Here is a 12,474-nt window from a genome sequence, read left to right on the forward strand (position 1 = left end):
TTGTCTGGCAGCTGAGTGTCACAGCAGCATGGGTGCTAGGTTCTGACCCTGGAGCTAGCCTGTGAGAAACACATGGGACCTGGGCTAGAAATCTGCATTTGGTGCCTCTCAAATAGAGCTATGGAATCTGCAGCTGAAAAGTAGGAGGTGGCCCTGATCTTCCAGTCCATGAGTACTGAGAGCAACATGGCTGCCTCCTTCTCAGAGAGGGTCAAACTCTCCACACCAGTCTGTTTCCTTGGAGTTTCAGCATGCTTGTTTCACTTAAACTCCACACGAGGCCAACTCATGGAGTGGGGGCTTTTGTCCTGGAGATGCCTGCTCCCGAGGAGAGCTGAGCCTGGGGGCAGGTGTAGGCTGAGCTAGTGAACCTAGCTCCAGGAGCCTGTCACAGCCAACAAGGAACAAGAGGAGCCCTAAAAGACAGGCTAAGAATGTAAGGGCAAGGAGCAGTGTTGAATGCTGGGCCACTGCTCTGCCCACAGATGCTGGGAGGCAGGCACAGCCTGGCACAGCAGAGGTGGCAATGAGTGAGTGAGTGAGTGATTGCCTGGCTGGGCTCCGGGGGAGGGGACAGAAGCTGGGGTCATAGGCGGAAAGAACATGCCTCCCTGCTGCTGCCCGCCTGGAAGCTGTTGATCTCCTGTGGGGCCCGCTGAGCCCAGCTGCTCAGAACCCAGCGCCAAGCATGGGTCCCACAGAGCCAGCCCTCCCCATGGAGATGCTGGGGTCAAAGCATAGGCTGGAGAGAAGGAAGGACACTTTCAGGAGTATGTGTGAACAGTCATGTGAGCTGTTCTGCATGTGGCTCAGAGGCAGCTGCCTCTGCAGTTTGCACAGGCTTGAGTGGGGTCACACCCCCACACCAGCAGCCACAGGGAACCCACCTCCAAGACCACTTCTCATTCAGAGGATGAATTCTCACAGAGGGGTACCCCTGTCCCTCCCCCAACCCTTCCCCATGCCTTTGCAAACAGAAGCTGAGTCAGAGTGAGGGACTCATGGTGGAGACATCTAGACACCAAAGCCGAGCAACTTCCTCAGGGACTCTGTTGTAGAGGCCACCATGAATCCTTGGCCTGGCCTGCCCGATGTCCCCCCTCTCCTTCCTGCATAAATAACAAGATGGGTCTAAGAAGCCCTGAAATCCCAGGGCTTTGCACTGGTCATGCTTTTAATAAGAGCCTGGCCTCCCTGCTGGGTGCAGACACAGGGCCCAGCCTCCCTGGAGGGTGGTGACAAGTCAATCTAGCCAGCTCCTGGGCCCTGGCAGCTCCCTAGCAGGGACTGGGCAAGTGGCAAGTGTAGCTTAGCTGGAGTCCCTGAGTCATAGCCAAGATGGGTGGGGCCACCAGGAGGACGTGGGTAGGATGGAGCCTGCTCACTGCAAGATGGGCTCAGGGCTCCTCTGCTAGGGTGCTGGTGCCGGAGAGCAGGCCTTGGCTCTCGGTGTTCCTGCTGGCTATGTCCTTGCTGTCCAGAATTCCTGTGGGAGATAGAAGATGATCAGCCAGCCCAAAGGCAGAAGAAGCTTTGAGACTGGGCCTAGGGACAATCTATTACAAATCCATGAGGTTCTGTTTGTGTAGTAAATCCCAAATCAGACCCCTTCACCGCCACCCTGTGGGTTTAGCTCCTACCAGCATTGTACAGAGCATTCTGTGACCTCTCTGCCTCAATCCGGCACTCTGAATTCTGTTCTCAATACAGGAGCCCTGGGCATGTCTTCCCAAAGCAGATCAAGCCCTTGGGACCCCACTTCTGCAAACCCCTCAGGGACACCCATCTCACTGTCAGTGAAGGCTACAGTCCTTTGAAGGAAACCCTCTGTCTCTGCTTCACTCACTCCCCTCATTGCCCCCTCCCTCCTGCTACAGTGGCACTGGCCACCTTGTCAGTCCTCAACACTTCAGGCACATTCCTACCACAGGACCTTTGCACTAGCTGTCCTCGCCTCCTAGAGTCCCTTCCCTACAGTTATCTGCTTGGCTCACCCCCCTTTTCCTCTTTGCTCTTTCGCTCCAATGTCACCTGTACAATGAGGGCCTCACCATCCATCCTTGTCAGTCCCTTTCCCTGTCCTTTATCTCTAGAGCATTCACATCAAACATTTTCTCTCTCACTTTTTCCGTTTCCAGTCTGTCTCTTAGCACTAGAGCATTAGCTCCGTGAGGGCTCAGACTTGGCCTAATTCTGTCTCTCTCCAGCATCTGCTACCTTGCCTGGCACAGGGCAGGGGCATAATAAATTCTCTGCAATGAGCTGTCCAGAAGCACAGGTCGTCTCCAGTGCTCCAGGCCCAGAAGTGTTCAGCCCAGAGCCTGGTGGGGCACAAAGGGTGGGAGTACCTTTGCCAGACTGCCTGGCTCGGGCCTGGTCTCTTTCCAGGTGCAGTGCAGTCAGTAGGAAGCAGCCACCACCCAGCACAATGATGAAGGTACAGCACAGGAAGCTGTGTTGCAGGCTGAGGAAGCGTTGCAGGTAGGAGTTTGGGCGCCCAGCCTGCAGGACACTGGAGATCTGCCAAGAAGAGAGGGGTGCTTGCGAGGCCCCAGGACCTTAGCAAGAAGAGCAGCTCCCCAAGTTCACCACCACCACCGCCACACACACACTTAGACACTCCTTACAAGTCCAGTGAGGTAGGGGCTGCCAGCATCTCCCAGGATGTGGGCCACGGTGATCTGGAGCGCCTCTGCTGTGCCCCGGCACCTAGGCACCACTACCGACTGCAAAACACAGAAGCCCCAGAGGTAAGCCTCCAGCAAGGGAAGAAAGGGCGCCCCTCGCCCCATGCTCCTGTTCCCACCTGCCCAGAGGGTGGCAGGCTAGACCAGAGAATAGATGGGAGGGGTCACTGACTTCCAAGACCTGAGCCCCACTCCAAGACTGAGGCCCCTTGGGGTCCCAGAGGCCTCCCCAGGACAGGGATAGTGGGGGGGGGGTAGCATAGCACCGAACAGAGACGCTGAGTTTATATTTGAGCTGGGCCTGTATAGCTGTGTCCACAGTGGTAGGGCAGTATCTCATGAGGCTCAGGGCTCCAGACATCTGTGCAGACAAGTGTGACCAGTGCAGGGCAGTTGGTACCAGGGAGGCGCACACAGCTCCATGCAAGAGGGTATGGACATCAAGAATGTGACTCCTGGAGTCAGACAGTCTGGGGTCCACTCCCAATCCCTACCCATTAGCTGTGCATCTTTGGGCAAGTCACTTCAGCTTTTCCTGTCTCCTCTCTAAATGGGATAATGATAGTACCCACCTTGAGAGCTATGCTTAGTGTCATTCAGCTTTATACTCAGAAGCTTCACATGAGCATCTGTCCTGCTGGCACAGTGCTCTGGGCATGTGTGCCTCCTGCCTGGCAGGCATTCCCTCATTGGACCTACTAAGGAAGCACTATTCATCACTTAGGACTTAGCCTTATGCACCTCCTCTGTGAAGCCCTCTCAGGTTTGGAAGCCTGCCTTTACACACACACACTCATACACACACACACACACACACACACACACACACACACACACGCATCACAGTTAAATGAATCTATGCTCCCTGGAGCTGGGAGGGATCCTTTCCTGGGCCATTTCCTTATCTCTCATACTGTATTCATATCAAAGCCCCTAATTTCTCCTGTGTCCCTGGAGTACCACAATACACAAGGAATAGGGGAGCCTAGTGAAAATCTGCTGACCAAGTAAGACAAATAGAACATTCTGGAAGACTAGTCTCAGGAGAAAACCTGCCAGCTCAGAGCTGCGCTGCACTGTGACAGCAGCAGAAGAAAATGCTGCTCTGGAGTCTTGTCCCCAGGACCTCAGTGTCTATTATCTGAACCCATCCAATAATAATAATAATAATAATAATAATAATAATAATAATAATAGCTAGCATTTAATGACTGCTTCCTGCATGTGTTTTTATATATCAACTCCAACAAGCCATGAAGGTGATATGATTATTTCCTGCATTTTATAGATGGGAAAACCTTCACAAAGCAGGTAACTAAATTACCCAGAGCAGCCCAGCCAGGAAGTAATGGGCCCAGACTGGATGGCAGGCCTTTCCCTCCAGGGACTGGTCTCCTGACCATCTGCTGTTAGGAGTTAGGGGGAGCTGGCAATTTCAGCCATGTTGATGTGGTAGACAGTAAGACTAAAAACACAGAAGCAGGCCATGGTAGCTTACACCTTTAACCCCAACACTCAGGAGCAACAGGCAGATGGATCTCTATGAGCTGGAGGCCAGCCTGGTCTACACAGAGTTCCAGCCTAACTAGGGCTATATAGTGAGACCCTGTCTCAAGAAGAAAAAATTAAGAAGACAGGCTCCTTAGTGGTCTTTCCTTTGGGCAGGAGAATCAGTATGTGACAGAGAGGAGACAAAGGGGAAATAGGAAGGAAGGAACCCAAAAATATGATTCTGGATTCTAGATCCCCACCAGACAGACCCAGGAGGTCTGCTGGAAAGGGGTTCGTGGGTGGGCAGGGCGGGGATGGGAGTCTCTGTGGGCAGTCAGATGGTATGGGGGTCACTGGGGCCAAGATTCTCTCCGCAGGTGGTTAGAGAAGCTGGGCCTCTTGCCATCTCCAGGACCTGCCAGCGCTGGAGGAGGAACTGACCACAGCTCTGTACCTTCCCAGGACTTCCTTCTCACCCCATAATTATGTGATTAGTCACTGGTGGTTCTGGGGAGCTGGCTTAGCTTCCTAAACAGGGGCCTCAAGTCTCCACACAGGTCCATGTGGGGCTGGGGCTGCTCAGACCCTGGGGGTAAGGTCCCTGCAAGCTCCATATCCTCTCAGTATAGGGAGACATAGGTGCCACCTCCTTGCTTCTTCTGGGTGTCTATGGCTCTCTAAAGGCTGGGCCTGGCAGCACCTGGCAAGCTGGGGGGTGGTGAATAATTTTGAAAATAAGTGGCTTTTGGGTTTCCAGCATCCCAGGTTCACTAACTTCTGAGACAAAAACACCTGTGTTTTGGCTCGCCCTTCTTAGAAAAGCAATTCCCTTTATAGCCTAGGGCAAAAGTAGTATAGGCAGTCACTGCTTGGCAAAAAGCTGGAGGGACAATCACTGAGGACAGATTCCCTGGCAGCCTGCCCTCTGTACTCCTCAACTCAAGCCCTGTGACCAGACACTCCTGAAGGGTGATACAGTCGCTCCTCCAGCATCTTTCTGCTCACAGCTGGGAGGAAGGGTGGGCCACTGAGGACCAGCCTGGGTGGGGCAGCTGGGGGCTCCTGAAGCAAATTTAGAGATGCACTTTCTTGGTCTTTCCAAGAGAAAAGCTCATCTAAGGCACAGCCAACCCAGGAGGAGATGCATAGGGAAGGTGTAGGAATTGGGCTCCCAGGAGGATGAGTAAACTCAGAGAGATAATGAGAAATTTGCAAGGACCATGCAGGCTGGGGAGACGGCTATGCAAACCCAGATGCTGCGCTGAAGACTACTGGGTCAGGCCTCTGTGGGAAGTCCGCTGGCAATGCAGTTCCTGTACCCACCCTCCACTCACCCAATCAGAGGCTGAGGCCCATGATCAGTGACAAGCTCCCCCAAGCTTGACTCGGACAGAATGGGAGCCATTGGAGCAGGCAGACCTGAGGCCTCCCATCTAAAAGGAGCCTGGATTCTCCCTTGGGGAGAGAGCAGTGTCCTGAGGCAGGACTGGTGGGTACTGGATGCCACCTCCTCCAGGGGCACACAGGGCACAGATTTTGGAGCACATTTGGGAGGAACTACTTCTCCATCTATGATACATTTGAGCACAGAGAGGTCACATGAGTTGGCTAAGATCTCTCAGCTAGTGAGTGGCAGGATGGGCATGAAAAACAGAATTGCTAGAATGCTCCTGACCGAGTCCTCTTGTCCATCCTCTCCCCTCTCACCCTTCCTCAGGCTCCCCAGGAACCCACAGTCTCTCTGCCCTGTGCACCTGTTAGAGCCTCTTGGTTCTCTCCCTGCCGAGAGCTGTCCATCTGAGGCTCTACAAGACTCTCACAGCACCCAGAAGAGAATCTCACCTTCCTGCTTAGGAGCGAGAAGGCCAGTACAGGGGTCCTTCCTCTTCTTCCTGCACAACCTGTTCCCACATAAGTCGTTCGCCTGCCCTGCTTCCTCCAAGGGACCTCAGTCTCCTGTCCCTTGCCACTTGGCTTTCTGCTCTCTTCTGCCATGTTGGCATATTGTACTTGTGGTAGTTTGAATGTAGTTGACCCCCATAATCTAACAGAGAGTGGCACTCTTAGGAGGTGTGGCCTTGTTGGAGTGGGTATAGCCTTGTTGGAGGAAGTGTGTCACTGTGGGGGGCGGGCTTTGAGGTTTCTTATGCTGGGGTACCACCCAGTGTGTCAGTCGACTTCCTGTTGCCTGCAAGATGTCAGACCCTCAGCTTCAGCACCACGTCTGCCTACATGCCACCATGCTCCTCATCGTGATGATAATGAACTGACTCTGACACTATAAGCAAGCCACCCCAATGAAATGTTTTAGTTATGAGGGTTGCCATGGTCATGGTGTCTCTTCATGGCAGTGAAAACCCTAAGACAGTACTCTTGTAAACCTGCACCCCTCTACTGCACAGAGTCCCTTTATAGGTCCTGAGGCCATACCCTCCTGACCCTGTCCTGTTTTCCTGTCAGGGAGCTGGAAACATGGGAGCTGAAAGGCCAGACTCCCACCCCGATCTCCTGTCTAGTACAGAAAGGTCATTGCTAGCTTCTGGGTTTAGGGCAGGAGAGAGGCCAGGAAGACAGCATGGAGCTGGCTGGAGCTGAAGCCACCAAGCCATGAAGGGCTGTAGGCTAGGCTGCATGTGGTCAGCCAGCTCCCCCACAGTCCAGACTCTATCTGGGCCCCAGAACCACCATCTACCCCCTTCCCAGCTGTGGGCACACTCTTTAGCACTGCAAAGCGCCTAGCTCTGCCAGGTTAATGATTCTGGCAGGCGCAGACAGAGGGATGCCCTGTAGCCTTCACATGTCTCCGGGGCTGTCATGTGGAAAAGATACCACAGTGGGGGGCAAGGGGAGGAAGCTGTGGGGGGCAGGTTCAGCGCTGCTTGAACGCCTGAGAGAGGATGAGCTATGTAGAGGGTGGGGGCTCCCTTAGGCTGTCTCATTTATTACCCCACTAGGCAGTTAATGATTAGACCTTTTTATAGGCAAGGAAACTGAGGCCCAGGGCCATTTGCCAGGTCTGTGGCTGAGTCTGGGCTGGAGCCCAGGTCTCTGGTGCAGAAGGAGGGCCAGGGAAGACAGGCTAGCCTTGCAGCTGTTATGCTCACTAGAGACAAAGACAGGGGTGAGCCTGGGCTAGAGCAGTCAGTGAGCATCCTGTCAGCATTGTGTTCAAGCACACTTTGTTGTCTGGTTAAATGATGTTCATCCCATTGTCCTTCCAAACCCAGATTCTAGGGCTCCAAGACATCTTTGGGAGATAGAAGAACTGTGGAAATCCCAGAGTCACAATGAGAATCTTACCCATGAATCCCTGTGCCAGAAACTGGGCTAAACTTTCTGAGTCACCTCTTAGACATGCTCACAACAATGGTACTGCAATTCCATCCCCATTTTCCTTATGGGGAAACTTGAAGCTCAGAGACACAAAGCAACCTGCCTAAAACCACACAGCTAGTGAGGGGCAGGAGCAGGGCTGAAGGCCAGCGCTGTCACCAGACAGCTTTCTACTTGTGGCCTGGCCACCCAGAACCCTATGCCCAGCGTGAGACCGTGCCTGTCTGCCAGGAGGCAGCAGGAGGGCACTGAGGGTGTCCTAGACCTAGGAGCCCTCTTATCAACCAGGGTTCAGATTTTCGCAATGTTCAAAGTCCTTGTGCCTCCTCAGAGGAGGCAGAGATGCTGAACATAGGGTAGAGCTGGGGAAGGACCAGGCTGGACTCTGGACACCAAAGCCATGTAGTGGGAACAGCATTGGGTCTCCCCATAGTCCACCCAGCCCTTTGTGTGACCCATGAAATGGGATGGGGTGAAACCAGTAGGGTTCGGTGGCTCATGCTCCAAGTCTAGCATCCTTCTCTGTGACCCTAGAGTACAGGCCAAGGAGCCCACTTGCTGAGAAGTAGCGTGATGAAGAAGGAAAGAATGCCTATGCACCAGTCCTAGCTCAGGGCCTTGAAACTGTGTGACCTTGGTCCAGGTACCTGCCCTCTCTGAGTATCCATGCTCACGTGCAGAGTAAGGTTGACAGAAGAAATCATTGAGAGTGTTCCAAAGGGGGTACTTTGTCTATACAAACTGTGAAGTGGCCTTAACCCCCTGTCCCATGGCCTCTGAAGTCCTTCCCAATACCCCAGGCTATTCAAAAGTGCCAGGACTAAATTGCAACCATACCTACCAACAGGATGTCAGCAACCACTGCCCAGTTGCAAGACAGAAGGAGCTCCCCGAGGGCCAGGAACACCTGTGGACAAAGGATATCCTGGATGAGACTGCCCCCAGCTCAGGCACTCATCCCTCCCAAGTCTCTCCTCAGTTGTGCAGAGGAAAAACTGAGGCTCCCCAGAGGAAGGCATGTGGAGACAGATGGGTGTCTGGAGCGTCTGGAACGGCAGCCCCCAGGATGGATAGGCCGGTTGCCACTGAGACCCCCAAGATGAGCACCAGGCTCCAGGTGTGAGGACCCTGGTTTGTGGCCCTCAAGACCCAGCCCTTGGGGATCATCCATGGAGCCCTAGAAGGAGGAGTCAACAGAGCTACTGCTAGAGCACTCGGGACAAAAAGGCAGAGGTCTCGGCTTGCCCACCCTGTTTTCTCCTGAGGACTTCGTACAGCGGTAAGGTCCCGGAGACCTCCAGAATGGCTTCTCCCAGGCACCTTCCCCAGACCCCACACCCCCAGAGCTGGCCTTAGCACAGCCATTGTGTAGACAAAGGTAATTCCTACTCAAGGCCAAGGTTTTTCTCAGGTCACAGCTGGCCCAGGGCAAAGCCAGCCTGAAACACAAGGCTTCGGGCCCCTGTCCAGTGCCCACCCCCTGCCTTGCTCCCGGTGTCCGGTGCTGCTGGCCGGACTTACCCAGCTTTCTGAACCACGCTACCTCGTGCCAGAGGATTAGGACAATCCTCATTCCCCTCACTCAAGAAAAGCTTAATGAAGCTGCTGAAGAAAGAGGAGGAAAGGCTCACTTCTCCCAGCTCCAGAGAACTTGCTGCCAGGGTGGAATTAGTTATCCTGGAGTCACGGGGTTATGCCCAAAGCAGCACAGGCTTGGGAACTCAAAGGCTTGAGATCCCAAAGGCAGAGAAATTAAAACAAACAAACAAACAAACAAAAACAAACCACCACCAGAAAGGACACCTACTCTATGCCAGGGGTCACCACTCCATTACCCCTCTCCAGTCAGGTAATTTGATAAGGTTATCATCACACCCATGTCACAGATCAGGGCACCCAGGCCACTTTCCAGAGAGACCCTCTCCTCTGTGTCTGACTTGTACATGGTGAGTTTGGGAAGGCCTTTGACCTGAAGGAGCTCCCAGGGGCCTCCAGTGGCTGCCTGGGAGGAGTCAGAAGGGGAGGGAGCCCTGGGCAGGGGTAACCCTAGCAGATACCTAGGGGCAGTCAGGATGGGCTAGAAAGAGCTGGGGTACCCAGGAGGCGGAAGTCCTACAAACAATGCCTGGCAGACGAGCCTTGTGGTGGTGACAGGAGGCTGGAATGTGCCTTCACACTGGGTGGGGCGGGAGAATAACCCATCCCGTGAAAGAAGGATAGAACAGAGGCCAAGCGGCTCTTGTGATCTCTCCACCCAACCCAGAGGCCTGTGGCTGCTGCTTTTGGCCCTTGGTACCCAAACTGGGAGGCCCTTGAGGTCAGGGTGGGTCTCCTTCTAGACTTAGGACAAAGTTTGAGCACCCACAGTAGTGGGAAGCAGGAAGTCACTGGTGGGCAGGACTCGGGTGAGGCCCAGGCAGCCACAGCCCTGCATTCCATCTTGGCAGGGCCTGTCAACCCAGATTCTGGACCACATGAAAGCCTGGCCAAGTGCACCTGCCCTCTCCGTGGACGCCTGTGATCAATTCACCTCTACCTGAGTGAGAAGCTTCTCCTCTGCACGGCCTTCAGCCTGCCTGAGACCTCCCTTCCTCCATACAGGATGATCACCCATTGCTGGAGGGGCAAACTCTCCTGTGTGGTATCACCCCTGCCCTCTCCACACCCACGGGCCATGCTGAAATATACCTTTTCCTGCTTCCAGCTGGACTAGGGTGGATCCTGGTCCCAAAATAGAGCCCCTCAGAAGGAGGCTGCAGCCACAATGGGGCCTTTCAAGATGAACAAGCTGCCTAGGGGTGCCAGGTTTCCTCAGACACACCTGGAAACAGGCACCATGCCACCAAATCCATCACTCTATTTGCGGCTTTGAGGGGCAGCGGGCCAGTGGAGAGAGCCTGCCTTCTAATCCCATAATTACAGAGGTTCTTGAGGTAGTGGAGGTTTAGGCTCCTAGGCTCAAGGAGTAGCATTGTCACAAAGGGTGGGACACCTGCTGGGGGACCTTGGGAAGGTCCCCACACCTACCTAGACAGGCACCAACACACTGTGCTTCCAAAGCTGGAAACCTGGTTACACACACTTGTGGTCCCCATAGGCAGGGTGCAAATCCAGTCTCCATTCAGTAACTTCCATGATAGAGTCAGACTCAGCTTCAAATAAAAACCAAGCAAACACGGCCAGCCATAGCGGTATATGCCTGTAACCTCAGCACATGCCTGTAACCTCAGCCATGGTGCTGCATGTTTGTAACAACCTCAGCCATGGTGCTGCATGTTTGTAACAACCTCAGCCATGGTGCTGCATGTCTGTAACAACCTCAGCCATGGTGCTGCATGTCTGTAACAACCTCAGCCATGGTGCTGCATGTCTGTAACAACCTCAGCCATGGTGCTGCATGTCTGTAACAACCTCAGCCATGGTGCTGCATGTCTGTAACCTCAGCACATTTTCCAGGCCAGCATGGGCTATGTAGTAAGATCCTGTCTGAAAGAAAGAAAGAGAGGGGAGGGAGGAAGGGAGGGAGGGAGGGAGGGAGGGAGAGAGGGGAGGGAGGGAAGGAAGGAAGGAGAGACAGAGAGAGAGAAAGAGAGAGAGAAGGAGGGAGAAAGCAGAAAGCAAAGCAGCAGAAGTGAGGTGACTCAGCAGGTAAACACACTTACTATCAGTCTTAAGGATCGTAGGCTTAGGAACTGGGCTCCACATGGTAAAAGCATAGAACTGACTTATATTGTGCTACACACACACACACACACACACACACACACACACACACAATTTTTTTAATAAAGGAAAGAAAGAAGCCAGGCATGGAAATGCACACCTTGTAGTCCCAGCACTTGAGAGGTTGAACCATCCTGAGCTACAGAGTGAAACAGCATTTCAAAAAGAAAGACAGAGAGGAAGAAGGAGAAAACAAACAAACACACTCAGGGCTGGCCAAGGTGGCTCATCAGGGAAAAGCATTTGCCAGCAAGCCTGACAGCCCTAGTTCTATCCTGAGCTGGATACCAAGGGTGGAAGGAGAGAGACTCAACATCCCCAACTGTCCTCTGACCTCCACACATGTCACACACACTGCACACACTAAATAAATAAATGCTTTTTGGATTAAACATTTTGTTTTGTTTTTCGAGACAGGGTTTCTCTGTGTAGCTTTGCGCCTTTCCTGGAACTCTCTTTGGAGACCAGGCTGGCCTCGAACTCAGAGAGATCCGCCTGCCTCTGCCTCCCAAGTGCTGGGATTAAAGGCGTGCACCACCACCGCCCAGCCTTACACATTTTTTTAATCTCCAGTTTTGAAGAATTAGGTCAACTGCTCAGATCCAAGTCCCTCTTGGACAGTCACATACACCTCACATTGACATGTCCCCTAACTTGTTCCCCTTAGTCTCTCCCCATCACTGTTCCTGTCTAGTATGGCTGAGCCAGCCAGGACGCAGGCGCAGACTGGTTGCTAGCAGCTGCCAAATCCCAATGCCTGCTGACCCTGCATGACTCTTCATCCTGCATCCTAGATGCTCCCTCAGTGTGCCTCCTCCTGCTCATCGATGATGACTTGACCCAGGCCTCCCCAGTTTCTCAGACCCTATCATCTCCCTCAATACCCGCCCAGAGGGGACTTCCAAAGGGGAAATCTGGCTCTGCCTTCGGCTCCTCCTCGAGGCCTGGTGGCTTCCCTGTGCCCTGACTTAGTGCCTGATGGTATGAGGGCCTGGGAACACTGCCTAGGGCCTGAGAAATGGGCTGTGCTGGAGAGCCCCTGACCTCTGACATTTCATCCTCAAGCTGGGCCAGTGACAATTGCTGTGTTTGGCTTTAGTCATCCTAGCCAGAGAAGCTTGCATACATTCCACACATGTTTACACTGTCACTCATCCTCACAGACATACCACACACACACGTGCAACAACATAAACATACATAGATTCCTGCACACACAACTACAAGGCCTCACACATGT

General features: G+C 53.5%; 1 protein-coding gene across 1 annotated transcript in view; it reads right to left on the reverse strand.

The window, feature by feature from the left end:
- Positions 1-1,189: 1,189 nt before the first annotated feature.
- Positions 1,190-12,474, reverse strand: part of Spns3 (sphingolipid transporter 3 (putative)) — a 45,273-nt gene continuing 33,988 nt past the window's right edge. Inside the window, exons 6-9 of the mRNA XM_036195250.1 lie at positions 8,353-8,418; positions 2,628-2,726; positions 2,349-2,520; positions 1,190-1,486 (exon numbers count right to left, since the gene is read on the reverse strand). Of these exons, the coding sequence (XP_036051143.1) occupies positions 1,398-1,486; positions 2,349-2,520; positions 2,628-2,726; positions 8,353-8,418 (426 nt within the window). The 3' untranslated portion in view covers positions 1,190-1,397. The remainder of the gene's footprint in view (positions 1,487-2,348; positions 2,521-2,627; positions 2,727-8,352; positions 8,419-12,474) is intronic.

This window comes from Onychomys torridus, chromosome 8 (assembly GCF_903995425.1).
Source record: "Onychomys torridus chromosome 8, mOncTor1.1, whole genome shotgun sequence".
NCBI classification, from domain to species: domain Eukaryota; kingdom Metazoa; phylum Chordata; class Mammalia; order Rodentia; family Cricetidae; genus Onychomys; species Onychomys torridus.